The following is a 21834-nucleotide window of genomic DNA, read 5'->3' as shown; positions in this document are numbered from 1 at the left end:
TAAATCAGGAAGCTGTTTGGAAGAGAACATCAAGATGGATAATAAAGAGAAAAGAACAGTGAAAGGGAAGTAAGGTGAACAGAGAAATAAAAATTAAATTAGAGGACACGCTGATGGTCATAATCAGAATGCTGGAAAAACATTCAGCATCATGAGGCAGAGAATATTCCTATTCTATGTGAGCAAGAAACCCTGAGGATTTGAGAAAACGTTTGCATCCTTCTGTGCTGTGGCCTAAATTGGAACACCTCATGCTGCTTTTGAGTGGTTTTGTATAATTTCAAATACCGTGGGTGACAAAAATGACCCACCTTCTCAGAATGGAAATGTATGCAGTGAGTCACTAGATGTGGAAGGGAGCTTCAGCAAGCTCAGTTACTTGGAGCATCGACTAGGACCAGATTTGTTTTAGAATAAAAATGGACTTTGTTTTGTGTATAGTTGCAGGTTACTTGTAGAGATTGTGACTTTTTGTTTGTACATTTTTCTTAAGTCATTTAAGAGGCGGTTTTTCCACCTGATTCAACTTGGTGATGGATCCTATAATTTGAATTTTTACAAAGATGAAAAGATCTCCAAGGAACCAAAAGGATCAATATTTCTGGACTCCTGCATGGGTGTGGTCCAGGTAAGTAGGAAGAGTTATCATCAAGTTTTCTTGCCTGCAGTGTCTTGTTTTCCTATAACATATAAATGGATTTATTTATTATATTAATAGATTAAGTGACAATGTTCATAGAAATATCTATACAGTAAATTAAGTTTTTATTTGTCATCATTTTACAAGATGGCAGCTACATTTTAGTGAGCATGAGCATTCTGGTATTTCACTCTGTGTTTAAAACGTACCATAGAGCTGGGCATGGTGGTATGTTTCTACAATCTCAGCCCTTGGGAGGCTGAGGCAGGAGGACCATGAGTTTGAGGATAGCTTAGTCTACATAGTGAGACTCTGTTTTTAAAAAAATAAAATTTAGCTGGATACTGGTGGCTCACACCTATAATCCTAGCTTCTCAGGAGGCTGAGATCTGAGGATTAAAGTTCAAAGTCATTTCAGGCAGAAAAGTCTGTGAAACTATCTGCAATGAATCAGAAAAAAATGTATTGAACTATAGGTGTGACTCAGTAGTAGAGCACCAGCTGTGACTGAAAAAAACTAAGCAAGAGTGCTAAGCCCTGAGTTCAGTATTGGGGTTTGAATTCAGGCCCTTGTACTTACTCAACAGGTATTCTACCACTTAAACCACACCTCCAGCACCTTTTGCTATCATTTTTCCAATAGAATCTTAACATTTCTACCCAGGCAGGTCTAGAATCCTTGAATTTATGCTTCTTTAATAGCTAGAATGTGTGTACCACCACATCTAACTTTTTATTGGTTGAAATGGGGTTTTATGATCTTTTTGCCTGAGCTGTCCCCTAACCACAATTCTTCTGACCTCATCCTCTTTAGTAACTAGGATTATAGGCAAAAGCCTCTAGTTTTTAACAAAAAAAAAATAAAAAAAAATTTTAAAAATACAAAGCTACTAAACTAAAAAAACCTGCCTCAGCTACTTCATTATAACTATGTGACCTTGGACAGTCTACTTAAAGTTTATTCAACTGCAAGATTGGGCTATGCCAGTGTTTACCCACCTTTGTTAAACAAGCGTGATGATGGTACTAAATATGGTTACTGAGAATATGGATTAATTAATATTGTAATGAGCTTAGAACAGTATAGGCAAGTGGAAAACATTTAGTCATTTGTTATTTTTCTTAGTGCTATTGCATCTATAGCATATATTTAAAAATTATCTTCAATTTTACATAGTACAAGGATGTGTTATTATTGAAAAAAACTGGACCATGAAGATAAAAACTGGACAATAAGAGTTCCTCTAGACCCGCTGTCCACTTCTCCCATCTCTCTCTTTCCTAGAGATCTGTTACTAGTTTGGTATGCATCTTTCCATGCAGTTTTTGAGTTGTCTCCTAAAGTCATTTGCCAGCTTCCTGTCTGTCCATCCATCTATCTATTCTCTCATCCCATTTAGTTTTCAGGGAAGATTTAATGAAGTAGCTTACAAGAAGATGTAAAACACAAGATAGCATAAATGTAAAGAGGGAGCAAAAGCTGAAGATGAGTAAGGAGATGGGATAAGGCTGAAATAAAGTGGAATAGGAAAACAAACATTGCTTGAAATGTCTAAAGCCAGCTTTGAGTAAGGCCACTTACTGGACTGTCCACTTACAAACAAGAAGATGTGTTCTTTTTCATAATACACAGTACATGCAAATATACACAGTCCAATTAGTCAGAAGCTGCCCAAGTAACCATAGAATGAAGACCATTCAGGCATTTCTTTTAGAAGTCCTCAGACAGAGGGCTATGTGACTAATGAACAGTCTCCCTGACAATGTGTCCCAATGGATGTGGTCACCAGTATAAAAGTACCCACCCTTAAAACTCTTAAATAGTCGTGGGTGATGGCATCGCCTGAATCTTCATTCTTCAAGGAGATTGTTTAGTGAGGCTACCATGAATGAAGTCAGGGACAATGTGCTATGGTTTGATCACAGATGTGCTTGTTTTTCTACCTATTCAATTAAAATTAGATTGCATTTCTATCAAAAGAATGTCCTTCTCCCTTGGTGTCACCCCTACCTCACTCACTCACCTCCTGCCTAATCCCTGTCTCACTCACTAAATTCAACCTAAATCCGAAGTTTAGGTTTTCATATCTTAATTTTGATTTTAACTTTTTAAAAGATAGAACATACATATACAAAACATATATGTAACAGATATATGCCTTGGTGATTTAAAAAAAATTAAGAGTGGTTTTCTTTTGTCTTTATTTCATTTTGGATATTTTGGCCTGCACATTCTGGCCCCCTTGGTCTTCCTCAGTTTCAGCTAATGTATTAGCCTCATCAAAGCAGGAAAGATCCTGTTGGAATTTCCATACCTGTGCCCCAGTACAGCTGGCAAAAAGCTGAAATGATGTGGACTTACTCATTTATTTCTCTTCTACCAGGGATCACAGGCCAGCACCATTTGTTTGTCTGTTTCCTGTGAATAGTTTTTGTAGAGTTTTTTTTTTTGAAAAAAATCCGTTTTGTCCAATAATTATGGCTGGAAAATAAGTCCAGATCCTGTAACTTCATCCTGGCCAGAGTGGAAGTTAGGATCAAAATCACAGCCCAGCAGCTAAATTAAGTGATAGAGAAGGTATGGTTGTAAAACAATAGGGAACACTAGAGGCTTTGACAAACTGTAACCAAGTTGTCCTGTTCAGAAAAGTCATCTGTTTCACAGCTGTAGCTAAAACTTCAGATGATGTTACCAGCTCAGTTTGCTTAGTGTTGCAAAATCATCTGGCTCTTCAAAACAACAAGAATACAAAATTTTAGTTAAATCTTAGAATATTTTATTGGTAGCTAATGTAACCACTGTGTAGAACCTCTCCCCACAAATGGTCCAGTATTTGAAAGTATATCTGAGCTCCAGATCAAGTGCAATACCATTTCATGGTCACTGGAAATTATTTTCACTTGACAGATAACCAGCATATGGATGCTTCCTGGCTCACAGGCCAACTTCAGTTGAAAACTACCATTCGAATAACTGGTTATATCCAATTGCGTTCATTGTCAGTGCAAAGTCAGGGTATGAGAGGGAATTTTTACTGCCTTTGAATTAACTTCTTGTGTGGGTTTCCCTAGTAGGAGTTGCCTTTGTACTTTTGAGAGACCTTAAAGTTAACTTGTAAGCTGAATTTTCTGGCACTGAAAATTAAATATATTTGGCAACTTCATTTTTAAGAAATAAGTTCTTATTTTTGTCTTAGGAGAGCATTTGTTAAATGTCTTTGACACTGTGCAGATGTTTCTAAGTGCAGCTATCCTGAGAGCTATCATCTAGTCTCTGGGGTACATTTCAAAATCTAACATTCTGACTTCAATGAAAGTTTCTTCCTTGAATTTTTTTTTTGTAGATGTGACTGATGGTATTTTTTAGTTAATGATTTGTCTGCAAAACCTCAGAAGAGTACAATAATTTTTTATCCACTTCTGTTTTGTAAACTGAGCATCAAATATGGTTTAAGAAACCTTTCACTCCCATTTCCTGTGTGGGGAACAGGAAATGATTCTGTCTATCTCTTCCTTCTTTAGTTGCACTAAAATAAATCCTTGCTAAAATGTTAAAAAAATAAAAATAAAAATAAAAAAAGTTGTGCTGGGCACCAGTGGCTCACGCCTGTAATTCTAGCTACTTAGGAGGCTGAGAGCTGAGGATCATAGTTCAAAGCCAGCCCAGGCAGGAAAGTCGTGAGACTCTTACCTCCAATAAACCACTAGAAAACTGGAAGTGGCACTGTGGCTCAAGCGGTAGAGCACTTGCCTTGAGCTGAAGAACTTAGGGACAGCGCCTAGGCCCAGAGTACAAGCCCCACGACAACAACAACAGCAAAATTGTGATTTAAGTGTTTTTATAAGTTTTGGATGTGATTACAAAAAATTAGTTGATTAGTGCTGTGAATTGAAAAAAATACCTAAACTAAAAATTTTAGACAGAGCTAAAAAGAATTACAGCTTAGAATCTTAACCCTAAAACAATTTAAAATCCTGGAAGTTAATTATACTTGTATTGCAGATGAAGAAATGAGGGCTCTGAAAGAAGTCCAAAGTTTTTTCCCAACTTGAACCTTTTGTTTTCTGGGTTATATGTGAAGAGTGAGTGGCTGGGAGAAAGAACTCATTTCATTTTTGCTTTTGACTCCTTCTTAATTCTTGTCTTTATATATTTAAGTGAGATCTGAGGTAGCAATTACTGAGCCCACAGCAGACAGTCTATGCACAGTAGATGCTGTTGCTTTGCCAAGAACAGCACTTAACTTCATGTTTCTAAGAACTGTGCTGAAAAAAGAAATGCAGAGAGACCTTTGGAACAGGCTTTGTAATACCTGAGATCTGTGTGGGGAAGCTTACTCAGGACTGTGAATAACAGCTGGAATTTTAGTGGGATGGAGGGACTCTTTCTGCCCCCCTGAGGTTGATAGGAGCTTGTAATTTCTGATCTCTCAGCAAGTTCAGGTAAGAACGTAAAATATAGTGATATATAATAGATAACTTATAAGAAGGTATTACAACATACAGCTTCATTTTTCTTAAAAAAGAAAAGAAAGTGAACTAATGGAATATGAAGTTTATGCAAGAAATTCTATTAATACAAAACCACAGATTGTTCTAAAGTATGTAGCAATGAAAAGAAAAAACGGGAAATTTCTGTCCTTATGAAGGCTTCCAACACATTGGTAGGAAGAAACAACAACTAAAATAAATAGGCATGAGAGGTAATAGGTCAGATGAGAAACTAAAGCTATGAAGAAAATAAGGCAAGGAAGATGGACTGTGATGGGGCTCATGGGGGCAGGGGTGCAGTATCAGCAAATAAAGCAAACTAACGTATAGCAGTTCCAAATAATGTCTCTTCACACTTTTCCCATTTCAGAACAATAAAGTCAGGCGTTTCGCTTTTGAGCTCAAAATGCAGGACAAAAGTAGTTATCTTTTGGCAGCAGACAGTGAAGTGGAAATGGAGGAATGGATCACAATTCTAAACAAGATTCTCCAGCTCAACTTTGAAGCTGCAATGCAAGAAAAGCGGAATGGAGACTCTCATGAAGGTAGGTAGGTCTAGCTTTCTCTAGGCAAGGGTACTTTATTTTTGTCAGCCTTCCCCCCTCCCTTGTGTACATAGTAAGGAGAAATACTATACAGGTCCATGAAAGGCAGGGCAGATAGCCCATCAGTAAAGATTTTAACGCATTAGAGTTTACTACTTAACCTGTTGATAAGGAAGTCATGTAATGAAAAGAACCACAGCTGTGGAAACAGGAAGATCTGGATTTGGGTCCCAACAATACCACTTGTCAACTGAGCGACCTTAGATAAACTTTTAATGTTTTCTGAGCCTCTTTGCTCACCTGCAAAATAGGAATAAAAATGATTATTGCTGGGCACTGGTGACTCATGTCTGTATTCCTAGCTATACTGAGAAGGCTGAGATCTTGGGATTGTGGATTGAAGCCAGCCTCAGCAGAAAAGTCCATGAGACTTTTAGCTCCAATTAACCACCAAAAAGCTGGAAGTAGAGCTGTAACTCAGATGGTAGAACACTAGCTTTGAGCATAAAAGCTCAGGAACAGAGTGCAAGCCCTGAGTTCAAGCTCTAGGACAGCCCTCAAAAAGATACTGATTGAGTGAGATAAGAAAAGTAAAAAATGTAGCTCAAGTCCCTGGTATAGATTCTACACATAATTGTTAGTCATTATTGTTATTATTAATAATATCCTTTGGAGTTTTCAAGACAAAGTTAAGATGAGCAGGAGCCTCAGATTAAATTGATAGAGTCTGGCTGTGTTCTTAAGAACTCATGTTGTATTTCAAGCCCTTTGGGGCTTGTGAGGCTCTGTAAAGCCATATAAGGCTCTTGAAATCATTGGGAACATGACCAGACAGTCAGCTGCCTGAAGCCTGGTAAATTTATGTTGTCTGTGAATTCTCTTCTAAATTTAAAAAAAAAAAAAAAATGACCCTTTTCAGAAAAAAGTTTCCCTACCACTGCCTTAACTGATTTTCAAGCTTGTCTGTCCCTAGAAAAGCTAGGATATTGGTTGTTTTTTGGTTGTTGTTTTTTTTTTTTTGGGGGGGGGGGGAACGGTCCGGTCGAGGGTCCTGAACTTTGGCCCTGGGCGCTGTCCCTCATCTCTTGAGCTCAAGGCTAGACCTCTACCACTTGAGCCACAGCACCACTTCCGGCCTTTTTCTTTTTGCTTATGTAGTGCTGAGGAATCGAACCTAGGGCCTCATGCACGCAAGGAAAGCACTCTACAACTGAGCCACCTTCCCAGCCCTACCATATTGTTTTGTTGGTTGTTGTTGTTGTTTAAAAGAAAAAATATTATTTCTTTGATTCTGCTGAAGATTCTGATTGGGTATGACCATGGTGGCTGGTGTTCATTAGTTCTAATTAGCCTAAGAGCATATTATACCAACTAGTTAATGTTTTTGACTCTTATTACTGGGTCTGGGCATCAGTATATTTTCAAGGCCCCCAGATGTTTCTAAGATGTATAAGGAGCTGAAAACACTGGCTCACAGGGCACCTAAAAGAAACAGTGTTCTTCCTCATGCATTAAATAAAATACAATTACACTTAACTCAAACTCTGTTTTGTCATTTTAGATGATGAACAAGGCAGATTGGAAGGTTCTGGTTCCGGTTTAGATAGCTATCTGCCTGAACTTGCCAAGGTAACATCTACTCTTCATTGAATTTTATTGAAATGTTTCTTGTGGCATGAGTTTGTCCAGAATGGAATCTCTAAATCAGTTATATTGTGATTACTAGTATCTATTTTCTGACCTGAATATGAGGTGAAACAAAATATATTACTGACTGAGACTTCAGTCTGTTTTCCAGAAGGCATCCTGCAAAGTTATTTTGTATTATTTTTAAAGTGTCTTTCTGCTCATAATATTTAATACTACATCTCAATACTTGATACTTAGTATTAAATAACTAAAATACACAGGCACTATGTTTCCAAGGATAACTCACACTTATTCAAATCGATAGCCACAATTTCAAAGAGAATAGACATGGTGATCTTGCCACTAGACTGAAGAGTGGTCACCTAAGTTATAGAACTTGTTCCCAGGTTGCTCTAAATAATAACAAAAACAAAGCTAAACCTATCTTTTGTGATTTTTCTTTTTTTTCTTTTTTTTTGGTCCAGTCGTGGGGCCTGAACTCTGGGCCTGGGCGCTGTCTCTCAGCTCTTCAGCTCAAGGCTAGCGCTCTACCACTTGAGCCACAGCTCCACTTCCGGCTTTTTTCTTTTTGTTTATGTGGTGCTGAGGAATCGAACCCAGGGCCTCAGGCATGCAAGGCAAGCGCTCTACCACTGAGCCACCTTCCCAGCCCCTGTGATTTTTCTTTTTTTTTTAACCAGTCCTGGGGCTTGAACTCTGGGACTGGCTCTATCCATGAGCTTTTTGCTCTAAGCTAGTGCTCTACCACTTAAGCCATAGTGCCACTTCTGGCTTTTTCTGAGTAGTTTATTGGAGATAAGAGTCTTACAGACTTTCCTACCTCAGGTGGCTTTGAACCACAATCCTCAGATCTCAGCCTCCTGAGTAGATAAGATTACAGGCATGAGCTATCAGCACCTGGCTGTGTTTTGGGATTTTTGAGAATCTCAAAAGTTACTGAAAAAGCACCAAGAAGAACCAGAGAACCACATTGTTACCAAAACATTCACAGCTATTACTATATTGTGTTTTTAGCATCTGTGTTTTTACAAGAAATTCCAGGTACAGTTGACTTTTTTTAAAGAACTTCCGTATTCCCATTCACCGTCCTATCCCCATAACCCCAACCAGAGACAATCACTGTAAGTTTGACTTCCATTGTATTTTTATGTCTTTACAAATATACTTATAATGATATATATGAAATTGTGTGCTTAAAAATGTTACATAAATGTTAATGTACTATTCATCTTATTCTACAATTGTTTTTAAAAATGTTTAATTCAGTCTCATTTTTGAGATCCATCCTAACTAGTTTATCCATCTTTTATTTTAGCTGTTCTATTACTTTCTATGAACAATACTACAATGAGTATCTTTATACTTGTCTCCTGTGTGCATTGATGAATGATGCTTTTTTTAAATGAGAGAATTGTCTTTGTCTTCTCTAGCCTATTCTGTTCTGCTCCATCACTGCCTTTCTGTTTGCTTTAAAAAAAAAACATAACAATGAAATGGTGACCCTGACATCCACATCTTAAACACTATAATAGAAACATAGTTTATATAGGATTATAAATAGAGTAACATTCAGCATTGACCTTTATTTCAAGACAACATGGTTGTTGTCAAATATAAATCTTCCCTGGTTTGGACTTTACAGTATTGTTTTTCTTCAGAATTTGACTGCTTCCACAGAATCTTTTTAGTACCTGCCTATTAAAGCTAACTTTAGAGCCACCATTATAACCTCCTCCTAGTTTGGGAAAAGTTTTGGCTTATGTGTTTGTATTTTTATGTTAGGATTTTTATTTTTATTTTTTGTGGTGTTGGGGATCTAACTCAGCCTTGCCTATAGGCTAGGCAGGCACTCTACCCCTCAGCTGCCTCCCTCTCCTGTCTGTTAGGATCTTTGGTGTATTATATTTTCCATGGACCTTTGCTGTTTTGTTTCTGACTGTTTTGGGGTTCAGAATTTCTCAAAGCAAAATGTCTGAACACAATGCAGATTTAGTTTGTTGAAGCAGATAATGTGATACCATTCAGAATTTGGAAGGTAACTGTCTTCACTTACTAGATGAATAAAATAGATACCTAAGAGAAATTGCATGTTATTCAGGCATACTGTAATTAGAAATCTGTATTTTTTCCCTATTAAGACATTGTGGGAGTTGTCTTTTCTTTCTGACTGACAACCTAATTCAGTATTGCTTGATCCTAAGACTTAGCGGGAGTTACACGTTTATATATGCTTTTATTTATATTTTTTAATTTAACATTCAGGCCTATTTATGAATGTGCTTACATCCAAATTACCTAGAGACATTTTATGTATGAAATCAATTTAATTGATCTAAACCCTCTATTTCTTATTTTTTTCTTGTTTTCATTTCTATCCACTGGGGTTTAATTTACACAAATACTCAAGCATTAATTGTAGAGTTTGGTATAGTTCACATTTGTACACTAGTGTAACCATCCCCCAAATCACGTAGAGAGCGCTTATATCATCCCATCAAACTCTCTTATATACCCCCTCAGCTCATACTCATATGTGATTTTTACCTCCATCACGGTAGACTAGTTTTAACTGTTCTGTACCTTCATGTGCATGGAACCCTACTGTTTGTACTCTGTGTCACTCTCTTTAGTTCTTACTATATGACCCACTTTAAAAAAATTTGACTGGAATTGAATAGTGTTGTTGATAATGTTGTTATTACTATAAGACAGTGAAATAGTGACCCAAAGTACTGTTTTTATCTTACTAATGATGCATATTATATTATTTCACGTATCTGTGTATGTATTTGTGTGTACATTGCATTATGATATGAAACATTTCTTATATCAAGTTATTGTCAAAGCTTGACAAATGACTCAGAGTAAGGGTCTTCATTGTTCTCTAATCTCCTTTTTCCCCAGCTCTCAGATATTCTATAAATACTTTTATTTAAAAAGATAGGAAAAGGCAATTAGCAATTTTTCAAAGGGACAGAGAATGAAGAAAATTAAGAGATATTGCCATTCACCAACCATACTGCCTTTAGAATTTTGCAAGTGGGCGTTTGTCCATTTTGTATCATTGTGTGTGTGTGGCGAGAGAGAGAGAGAGAGAGAGAGAGAGAGAGAGAGAGAGTGTCCTAGGTGCTGTCCCTGAGCTTTTTTCCTCAAGGCTAGTGTTGTCACTTGAACTGCAAGACTCCTGGCTTTTTGGTGGTTAATTAGAATCACACAGACTTTCCTACCTGTGCTGGCTTTGAACCATGATTTTCAGATCTCAGCCTCTTTAGTAGTAGGATTACAGGCAAGAGTCACATGGTGCCCTACCATCTGTTCCTTTTAATGGCTTGATTAGTGGTGTGCAGTGTGAGGAGACTGTGTCTATTCATTATCCCCCTCTAGTATGTTTGGTGACTGGTCATCTTGTTTCTAGGAGCAATGTATTCCATGGATAGAGAATCAAAGGTTGAAGTATGAAATTGGAGAGAATGGACTGGGAGGGAAAAGAGGGGGAGGTATACAGCTCTGTACTGAGACTTTACCCAGGGGATGAAGAGGTAAAGAGATAACTACCAGGGAAGGAAAGTGCAAGAAAGGGCCAGGTGAAAGAATGGGCCACAATTACAATTGCAAAGCAATTCCTGGAACAATTGGGGCAGGCCAGGGATGGCTGAAAGTGAAATTGAATGGCAGGCTCATTTCTTGCAGCAGCCCTCATTCATCCTGTTGCCCTGGCTTTTGGTTTCCACTGTGACTGAGCCATAGCCAAACAGGATTTGACCAACAGGAAATTGTTTTAATGCAAAAATAACTGATGTATCAACCTGGAATAACATGGAGGGGCCCTCTGCCCTTGGCTGAGTGAAATGGACTTAGGTTTTAAAGATATTTTGTATATTTTTTCTTGGAGCTTGTGCTTGTACATCTAGTACTGAACATCTTTGTTGATTTCCTATCAGAGGACATGCTGTTCTTTTTATCTTGTTGTCTAGAATGGAACCAAACATTTTTCTGTGCGTGTGAACATAACAATACATATAGCTTTGGTTTTTATAAATGTTTATATTCTCTACACATAGTCTACAGGCTGATTAATTGGTTTCATCTTGGAAGTCAGAAGTGATATGACCAGGTTGTAAATACTACTGCTAGTCATGTAATAATTTCTTCCTCTGGTTACATTTATATTTGTCACATTAGAATGTATAAATTTTCTCCTTGAATAAAGATAGTATGAAGAAAGTCTCTGTACTTACTCCATTTTTGAGCTGTCTTTTTTTTCAACTCTTAGAACAGCAGTTCATTCTTAATTTAGTCTCTTTGTGTGGTTCTGCAATAGACAGTTTCATGTTAATCCAAATTGCTCACCTCCTCTTTCCATAGAAATTTTTTAATGAACTTATCCTACTAGAATACGGAACAAAGTGTTGTGTTTCAAACTTGTTTCATTGAGGTTACATGAAAGTCAGAGGGTCAAGCTCAATAGAACTTTTCAGAAGCCAGATGTTTCATAGACACCTTCGCTGATATCAAAATTTGAGTCTGTAATGAGTACTTCCTAAGTCTCAATTCAGAAAACAATGTTACTGCATTGTGATACAAAGGAATGGATGGTGTTTGAAGAGCTATTTAACATCCCATTTCTAGACTTTATTTATTCTACAGTTCTCTGTCCTAGTTTTGTGGCATGAGATGTGGTAGTGATCATCTTGGTGGATTTATATCTTAGAAGCAGAAGAAATACATCAGCTGAATTTAAAGTATATATTCTGGTCTCATAATATTTTCCGAAGTCTTCCTGTTCCACGTCATTCTATTTTTATATGACCCAGTAGTCAACATGGTATTATTCTGATAATGTACCCTCAAAAGGCAGTTATCCAAGCCAGGCGCCAGTGGCTCATGCCTGTAATCCTAGCTACTCAGGAGGCTGAGATCTGAGGATCATGGTTCAGAGCCAGCCTGGGCAGAAAAGTCTGTAAGACTCTTATCTCCAATAAACCACTAGGAAACCAGAAGTGGCGCTGTGGCTCAAGCTGGAGAGCACTCACCTTGAGCTGAAGAGCACAGGGATAGCACCCAAGCCTAGAGTTCAAGTCCCACGACTGACCCCCCCCCCAAAAAAAAGGCAGTTACCATATGATCTTTGACTTTATCTGCTTACAAATTTAAGATGGAATAGGTTAACTCTTGAATTTTTGGGCCATAACCATTTCTTAAAACAAAGAAAACATGATTAAGGTGTGTCATTACTGAACTTAGAATTTACAGAATGGGACAGGGGAATAGTCTTTGTTTCAGCATTTTCTTAGACTTCTAAGCAAGTATCCACTTCTACAAAGAATGACTCTGCCATGGTCCATTCTCTGAGCTATTTTCCCACATTCTCCTCCACAGAACTCAAAATAGAAAGTGGGCCATGGAAGGATGGTAGCAACACATTTTCATATAGTTCTTTTTACAGCTACAATATGTATTGACCAGGGCTGGTTTCTATCACTTTAAAAAGTGTTCACCTCCATAGTCATTGTAATAATGTTTTTTACAGCTCTGTTTTATGGGCTCTTAAGTTATAAGGATGTATGTTACAGATTTTTTTTGTTTTTACTAAAATTTGTATTGAAAAGTAAAATTCCTTTCAAAAGTAATTTTAATTACTTAAAATTTAATTACTTTTTAAAAGTTACTTTTATTATAGTAAGCATATAATAAGCAAGACTGTCAATGCTTTGTAAAGAAAAGCTTATCTTTTCTTTTTCTCCTTATTCTCACATTCTTGAGAACAGCAATGCTAACTGTGGTTCATCTTTTGCCAAATAGTATTTGAGCAATATATACACATGTAGAGTTTTTTGGTTATTTTTGGAAAATTTTTTCATCTTATATGAATTACTTTCCAATTTGTTCTGTCAGTGAAGAATATTTCATAGGACATGTATGCTATATCTTTCTAGGTCAGTAGAAGCTCTAATTAACTCACTTTCAAGTAAGTTTGTAATCATACAAGTCAGCATAGTATCTCAGCTGTGGGTATTACACAGTTTATTCAGCCGTCTTTCTATTAATGAACAGTTGGCTTCAGATTACACAGGAAACATCATGGTGTGCTAAATACTTGGATTCTTATTTCATGAGAACTTCCCCAAGGTAGGATTTCTAGGACAAACAACTTTTTTTTTTTTTTTTTGTCAGTCATGGGTCTTGAACTCTGGGCTGAGCACTGGCCCTCAGCTCTTCAGCTCAAGGCTAGCACTCTATCACTTGAGCCACAGCGCCACTTCTGGTTTTCTGGTGGCTTATTGGAGATGAGTTTCATGGCTTTTAGTGCCTAAGCTGGCTTTGAACCACCATCCTTAGATCTCAGCCTCCTGAGTAGCTAGGATTATAAGCGTGAGCCACCAGTGCCTGGCAACATTTTGTTTTTAATGCTGTAAATATTGCCATGTTACTTTGCCAAAAGGTTATAGCATTTTAGTTTACTATTTCTCTGAATTGTCACCAAGGTGAGAAATGATCATTTACTCTGCTTCAATTTATATTTTCTGCTTACTAATAACATTTTTTAGTATTTCTTTGGCATTTGAACTTCTTTCTCTCTAACCTGCTTTTTCATCTTCTTCTTTCTAGTTTTTACTTTTTTCTTGTTAGGGGTCTGGGTTCTGGCGTTAAGATAGTTTGAGTTAGAAGCCAGATTTTAACTAAATATTGTGAGACTCAGATAGAGAATTTAAAACAGAGTAGTGAAAACAAGCAAACCCCATGCCTTCATGTCTTTTTTTCCCCACCACTGAGTAGGGATAATAGTAGTACCTGCTTTTAAAGTTTATATGAAATTTTGTTTTATTTATTTTGAGGTTCTAAGGATTAAAACCAGAACCTCCCTCATACTGGGCAGATCCTTTACCAGTGAGCTGCACCCCAGTCCTAGGTTGTATTCATTTAAAATGGACACTAATGCACCTTCTCCACTATGCTACCAGTGTCCCATTGTCAGAGACTGAGGGAAAGTAGCAGATGAGAGAGAACATCTGACCATCTGACCCCATAAATTGAATTGTGGAGAGATTGAAAATAACAGAGTTCTGGCTCCCAACAATAGGATATGGATTTTAAGGGAGCAGCCATTATAGAAATAAGGTTAGAGATGGCCTGTGTCTTGTGAATATTTTAGAAATGTCTTTTTCCTAAACCCCACATTTCTCCACCACCATCTCTGTCATTATATGTCTGCGCCTGTCAGTGTTGGGGCCCATGGTATTGTGTCCTAAGACTTAATTTCTACATTCTCCCCAGGGGAATCTCGTCTACCCCAGGACTTCCATTCCCACCTGCATGATGATATTCTGTGTGTATGTAACTCCAGCCTTCCTCTCTTTCTGTACTCAAGTCTTATGCCTCTAGCCATCTACTAGATGTTTCTAGTTGAAAATCCCAATGTGTTTTTACCTTTTCCACAAACTTGCCTTTTTTCCTAAACTACCTATCAGTTAGTGGCATCACCTTTCAGCAGTTATCCAAGATAGATATGTGAGGTTTGTTTTGAGCCTAATTCTGAGAATAGGAAGCTGTGGTAACAACCCAAGATTCTTGGTGTTACTCTAATTACTTGTGTTACTCTAATTTCATTACTTCAACACTACAAAAGCGACACTCCTAAAACACAGAAATCATTATTTTCTTAATTAGGATTCTGAATGAGATCCCTCCCAGTTCTCCTCCACAAGTCCCATACTCATTTCTTTTTACTTTTTCCCACATGCCCGGTCATTTAGTTGAATGATATGATCATTGCTTGTGCGTGACTTGTCCCTTTAAGCACATACAGTACTTCCTAGAATTTGCTCTTTTCCTGCTCAAGGGAACTTATCCTTCAAGATGACCTTTCTCTGGGAAATAGTCTAGATGAACTTTCATTGCCTTATGCTTTCTTTTTTTTAATTTTATTTTATTGTATTGTGCTTTCTTTTGTCATTCTTGTTACCTATTTATCTCCCCAACTAGTGTTCTCTATTCTTTTTATGTTTGTTTCCAGTTCCCAGCCCATAGTAAGTGCTCAATGATTATTTATTGAATGATCTGTCACTGTTCTTTCTTCCCAATTGTCAGAGTGTATGCCCTTCTCTTCCTCATCTCATACCCTCAGATTAGCCCTAGACCCTATTCAAACCATGTGGACCTATTTCTATTCTAAGTGTGTGTCTATCTGTGTATCCTTTCTAGGAAGCATGTAATGTTCATTTTCATCCTTCTGGCTAAAATTTGCTCAACTCCTATCCAATAGTTTATTACTGAAGACTTCTTTTTATTTTTTTAACAGTTCTGTGCTTATTTATTCTTTGCTTTCTTTGGATTGTTTGACTTTATAATTGTTTGTTAGATCTGTAAGGGCCGAGCAGGGATTACATATGATCCCACCTTGCCCCCTCCCCCACAGCCTGTATATTGTGTGCTACATACATAGTATATACCTGGTTATTTACATACAGCTGCCTCACAGATAAGGCAAGGTTGTCAAACAGGCAGGGTCTTCAGGATGGGGCAACTTTCAAAATATGCTTGGTTACGTCTAAAACACACAAGGATTTTGCTGCCAGACACTGATGGCTCACGCCTGTAATCCTAGCTACTCTAGACGGTGAGGTTTCAAGATATCAGTTCAAAACCAGCCTGGCAAGAAAGTCTGTGACACTCTTATCTCCAGTTAACCACTTCAAAAACTGGAAGTGAAGCTGTGGCTCAAAGTGGTAAAGCACTAACATTGAGCAAAAGAGCTGAGGGACAGCACTCAGGCCCTGAGTTGAAGCCCCATGAACAACAAAAAAATAAAAAGGATTTTGTCGAGCTTGATTTTTATTTATCTTGTTATCAGAGCACCAGAGAAGCTGAAATCAAATTGAAAAGTGAAAGCAGAGTTAAACTTTTTTACTTGGACCCAGATGCCCAGGTAAGAATTATTTTAATATTTAAAATTTAAACCTAGTGGGTTTGGAGGAGAAAATATTTGGTGTTTGATGCTTATTTGTGTTATTATAGATTGTTAAACTGTGTAACAATTTACAAAAATTGGGCAAAATAGAATAGCAAAAAAAATCTGTGTTCTCAATACCCTAGCATAACCATGGTTTATATTTGACCTTTAGTATTGAAAGATGTAGCAAGGACATTCTCAAATCCAATGATCATCTAATTTAATCATTATAATAGCCTTTAAAAAAATGTCAGGGTTCACTACAAACACACAGTGATAGTTTCTGACTAGCCCAGGCTCAGACCTAGCTACAAACCACACAGGGTATGGGGCCACATCTGTATCCCAGTGAAGTCCAAACTTGATGTGGTGAGACCCTAGAAGGATGCCCACGACAGTGAGCATCTCACAGCTGCCCTGAGGAACAAAAGCTCTGCAGTGTTCCATCCCAAATGTTTTCCCTCTGCTTTGATAATCTGTTTTTTGTATTTTTGTTTTTGTTTTTGTTTTTTGCCTATGTGGTGCTGAGGATTCGAACCCAGGGCCTCAGACATGCTAGGCAAGCGCTCTACCACTGAGCCACCTTCCCAGCCCTGATAATCTGTTTTTGTAGAACTTCTCCCATTTAATGATAAGTAGTTCTCTGTGTACATATGTATACATGCATACATGCATGTATATGTGTTTATTTACAAGAAAAAAATATATATATTTGCCATTTTAGCTATTTTTAAGTATATGGGTCAGTGGCATTAAATGAATCCTTATTATGCAACCATGACCCTTATCCATTTCCAAAACTTTTATATCTTCTCAAATGGAAATTTATTGACTGATAATTTTCCATTCCCCCTTCTCCTCAAACTCCTGCTAACCTCTTTTCTACTTTGGTCTCTATGAATGTGCTATTTTATGAACCTCATAAATATGGCATTATACAATATTTGCCCTTTTTATGTTACATTTCTTTCACTTACGTGTGCTTTCATACTTCATCCACATTGTCAAAATTTCTTTGTTTATAGATGATTAGTATTCCATTATGTATTTATATATATATGCATATAGGTATATCACATTTTGTGTATTCTAACACATGTGATATACCTATATGCATATATATATTTTTTTCTTGTAAATAAACACATATACATGCATATATTAAGCCCTATCTAATAATCCTTTGAGTAGTGATATCATCATTTACTTGATCATATACTATTATAGGCTGGGTATTTATTGTAAATAGGAACAGTATTGTTAAACAGTGAACAATTTTAGGAAATTTTATTTGGATACATTTATGATGAAATTTTTTTTAACTGTGAGCATTATATATGTTTACGTTTACATTTTTTTTTAAAGAAACTTGACTTCTCATCAGCTGAGCCAGAAGTGAAACCATTTGAAGAGAAATTTGGAAAGAGGATTCTTGTCAAGTGCAATGATTTATCTTTCAACTTGCAATGTTGTGTTGCTGAAAATGAAGAAGGACCCACTACAAATGTAATTTTCCTTTTTAAAAATAAAGTTAATATTTAAGCATTCTAGATGTGATAGATTTCCCATCCTAGTGAATCCTGGATGTGAAATCCTAGTTCATAGTATCAGAGAGGTTCACTATTTAGGATAGGATTGTTCAGCCTGCAGGGCCAGGATATTTGTGCTCAGGGATAAGATGACAGGATTATGTTCAGTGTCCCAGGAGATGGATTTCATCTAGATTCTTGAGGGAGAGCAGCTGGCTCTTTTCTGTGGAGCATACATTAAGTAGCAAAGCACAAGAAAGTAAAATAGTTTTATTTTCTAAAATGTTTTATAACCTAATTCTCTGTGTGACAAAGAACAACACTTTATATTTCTAGTAATTTTTGACAATAATTTATGACAACAATCATAATTAAATCTTACAGTTTCTTGTTTGATATCAACCGTCTTTCCTCCCCGCCCCCCAACCATTTGAAGTGCTAATCTGGATTTGTTTGTTTTGTTCAGGTAGAGCCTTTCTTTGTTACTCTGTCCTTGTTTGACATAAAATACAACCGAAAGATTTCTGCTGACTTCCATGTGGACCTGAATCATTTCTCAGTGCGGCAGATGCTGGCTCCCACATCTCCAGCTCTGATGAATGGCGGCCAGAGCCCCCCTGCCCTTCAGGATGTCCTTCATGCAGCTGCCATGCAGTACCCCAAGCAGGTAGGAAGCAAGGACTCGGCACTCATACTGCTTAGTCTTACCTTGAACATACTGCATAAATACATCAAAATGCCCAAATATAAATTTGTAAATGCACAAGTGTGGTAATTTAGACTGTTAATTATATGGGCAGTCTATGTAACTGGTCAGTGAAAACAATCTGAGGGATAAATGGTTTTGATTTCTTACTTCTTTTTCTAAGCTTTTTCCTAGTTACCCCTCCTACCAAATAGACTATTTCAGCAGATGAACTGTTGGTCCAGTTCACTGTTTGGTACCAATATTCCCTGGACAGTATACTGGTTCACTGTTCTTTGCTGTGTTGATGGCCAGGGATTTATTAATCAGCTATGAATTCTACTAACTGAAGAAAATGGTTTATTTCCTAGGGAATATTTTCAGTCACTTGTCCTCACCCTGACATCTTTCTTGTGGCCAGAATTGAAAAAGTCCTCCAAGGGAGCATCACACACTGCGCTGAGCCATATATGAAAAGCTCAGACTCTTCTAAGGTATAATAACTTTTTGTTTTATAAGAAGGTACCTGTAAAAAAGGCATTTGTGTCAAAATTAAAATGCTAATCAAAGGTAAACCATATTTATACTCTAAAACACATAATATCGTATATTTACCTTCCATTTAACTTTGTGTACAGTTCTTGCTTTATGTGTGTGTGTGTGTGTGTGTGTGTGTGTGTGTGTGTGCGCGCGCACGCGCACGCGTTGAGAATTGAACCCAGGGTGTTGGATGTGATAAGTATGCACTTCTATACCACAATCCCTATATGTCCAATTTGTAATGGAAAATAGTCTGACATGTAAATAAATACTTTACTAGTCTATTCTGACATCATGAAATAGCTTACAAAGGAATTACCAGCTTGATGCCTGATTTCGCTCATTTGTGGTAACTAGAATGTGCCGGTAAACCTATAAGTAAACAATACTGGATGGTTTAAAAAATACACTGGGACATGAGCCTATTCTTTGGACAAGAGCACAAAGGAACAATAGTTATGTGCATCTGATCATATAAAATAATATTTATGAAGATGATCTCCAGAAACAAGAGATTTTTCTCTTTGTTGCTGTTTCTGTTTTCCTTTTGTCTCATTTGTTTATCTGTCTTTGGGAGGGGGCTAAAGGGGAGCATAGAAATGGTGGGAGAAGGGGTGAAAAAAATGTAGCAGTGATACTCACTAGACTCTATGTTGAAAATGAACTATACAACTTCTCGGTGAGTACAGGAGGGAAAAACTAGAAGAGAGCGAGGGGTGACCTTATTCAAAAAGATATATACTCTTTATCTGACTTATGTAACTGTAACCCCTCTGTATATTACCTTTACAAATAACAATTTTTAAAAGTACTATATTAGAATCATAGTTCATGCTACTTGTTCATGTGTCATTTGGGTTCTAGAATTATATTTGGGTATGTTCATGCAAGTCTAAAACCTTGGATAAGAAGTTTTTTTATGTTTGATATATTAATTAATGAAGACCGCAGATCAGATTTATTCTGTGTCTGTGTTTGTAGCATACTTCCCAGGCCCATGCCCATGAGTGTGGTCACTTTTGCTTGTTGCATACTGGATCAAGTTCATATTATTCAAGTAATGTAAAAGTCTGCAGCTCATAGCTGTATACTTGTGGCTTATATCTGTAATCTTATCTAGATGAGGAGTTACGATGGTGAGGATTACAGTTCAAAGGTAGCCTAGGCGAAAAAGTTCTCAAGACTCTGTCTCAATGGAAAAAGCTTGATATGGTGTCATGTTCCTGTTATTCAAGGTATAGCAGGAAGCTGAAAATAGGAGGATTTGGGTCAAGTTCAAATGCTTGGGTAAGGAAACAAAACTCTATTTCAAAAGTAGTGAGCACAAAAAAGGGCTGAAAACATTGTTCAATGGTACAGTGCCTACCTAGCAAGAATGAATTTCTTTTTTTTTTTTTTTTTTTGGTCCAGTCGTGGGGCCTGAACTCTGGGCCTGGGCGCTGTCCCTCAGCTCTTCAGCTCCAGGCTAGCGCTCTACCACTTGAGCCACAGAGCCACTTCCGGCTTTTTTCTTTTTGCTTAGGTGGTGCTGGGGAATTGAACCCAGAGCCTCAGGCATGCAAGGCAAGCGCTCTACCACTGAGCCACCTTCCCAGCCCTGCAAGAATGAATTTCTAAGTTCAGACTCTACTATTGCCAAAAAAAAAAAATACCACTCAATACTCTGACTAAATCAATCTGCATTGATTTGTTGCATTATTATAATACAAGCAAGTTTGGGCATTTAGATATCATCTGCTTTAGTAATAAAGCTCTAGTTGATAAATAATAGACCTATTGTTCATACACAGGTGCCCCAAAACAAATATACCTTAGTTTGCATGATAGGGTTAATCAGTGAACCTACAACAAAATTCATCATTAGGAAGTGAAAGTACAAATAATTTATACTTAGCAAAAGTCAAAATTGAAAACTCTAGCCTGACTGAAGTCAGTATTACTAATGTTTTAATATAAACATCTCCTGAATTATAGTGTCTTGCACAAGCTGGTTTAAGAGCTGTGAAAGCTTAATGTTTTTATTGGTCATCTTTTTTTAAAGTTTTATTTAAACTCTGATAATGTAATATGTTCAGTAAAGAATACTAATTAGCGTTTACTACAATAAAAAAAAGCATTTACTAATAACCTGTTTAGACTTACCATTAACATAGCCCTTAGTCAAAATGCCTTGTTTGTTGTAAGCAAATACCAACTAAAAAGTACCCCAAAAAAGCAGTTTAGAAAAAAATAACTCATTCTATTATTTTTGAGAATCACTGCCAGAAGATACATTAAATAAAGAAGGCTGCCCCAAGTGTGAATATAGCTATATTCCCTTCAGTAAGGTATACTTTTCCATGCATCTGAGGCTGTGGAGAAAGCTTGTTTAATGAAGGTATGGTGATGGCAATTATCTAACACTCTTGCCAATAGGAAGTAGTGTCTCATGACTTTATTTTGATGTCTTCAAGGTTGCTCAGAAGGTGCTGAAGAATGCCAAGCAGGCATGCCAAAGGCTAGGACAGTACAGAATGCCATTTGCTTGGGCAGCAAGGTAAGGGGATACTTGTTACAACTTTCATAGAGACAAATAGATACATAGATGAGTAGGTAGGTAGCCCTGTTCTATTTGTTATCCAAAGAGGATCTGAATGTATAAAACTGAGAGTAAGCATGCCCCAAACCTGAAATTTTATTTAGCAGACTCACAGAGATGAAAAATGCTGTATAAAGAAGTGTGGTCTGTCCTTGGTAGGATGGGCAAGAAAGAGGTTTGTTGCAGAGAGATTCCAAGCCCCAGCCAGCCATTAGCCTCCAGCTGG

General features: G+C 37.2%; 1 protein-coding gene across 9 annotated transcripts in view; it reads left to right on the top strand.

Moving 5' to 3' along the window:
• Window positions 1-21834, top strand: part of Dock9 (dedicator of cytokinesis 9) — a 259553-nt gene that overhangs the window by 134326 nt on the left and 103393 nt on the right. For all 9 annotated transcript variants that reach the window (XM_042682626.1, XM_042682624.1, XM_042682620.1 and 6 more), the window contains exons 7-14: window positions 494-628; window positions 5502-5676; window positions 7238-7305; window positions 16178-16252; window positions 17642-17782; window positions 18272-18472; window positions 18862-18984; window positions 21484-21566. In XM_042682626.1, the coding sequence (XP_042538560.1) occupies window positions 494-628; window positions 5502-5676; window positions 7238-7305; window positions 16178-16252; window positions 17642-17782; window positions 18272-18472; window positions 18862-18984; window positions 21484-21566 (1001 nt within the window). The remainder of the gene's footprint in view (window positions 1-493; window positions 629-5501; window positions 5677-7237; window positions 7306-16177; window positions 16253-17641; window positions 17783-18271; window positions 18473-18861; window positions 18985-21483; window positions 21567-21834) is intronic.

The sequence above is a fragment of the Dipodomys spectabilis genome, unplaced genomic scaffold (genome assembly GCF_019054845.1).
Source record: "Dipodomys spectabilis isolate Male_0828 unplaced genomic scaffold, ASM1905484v1 ptg000075l, whole genome shotgun sequence".
Lineage (NCBI taxonomy): Eukaryota > Metazoa > Chordata > Mammalia > Rodentia > Heteromyidae > Dipodomys > Dipodomys spectabilis.
Note: the sequence above shows the minus strand (reverse complement) of the source record. Positions and strands in the feature narration are given on the sequence as shown.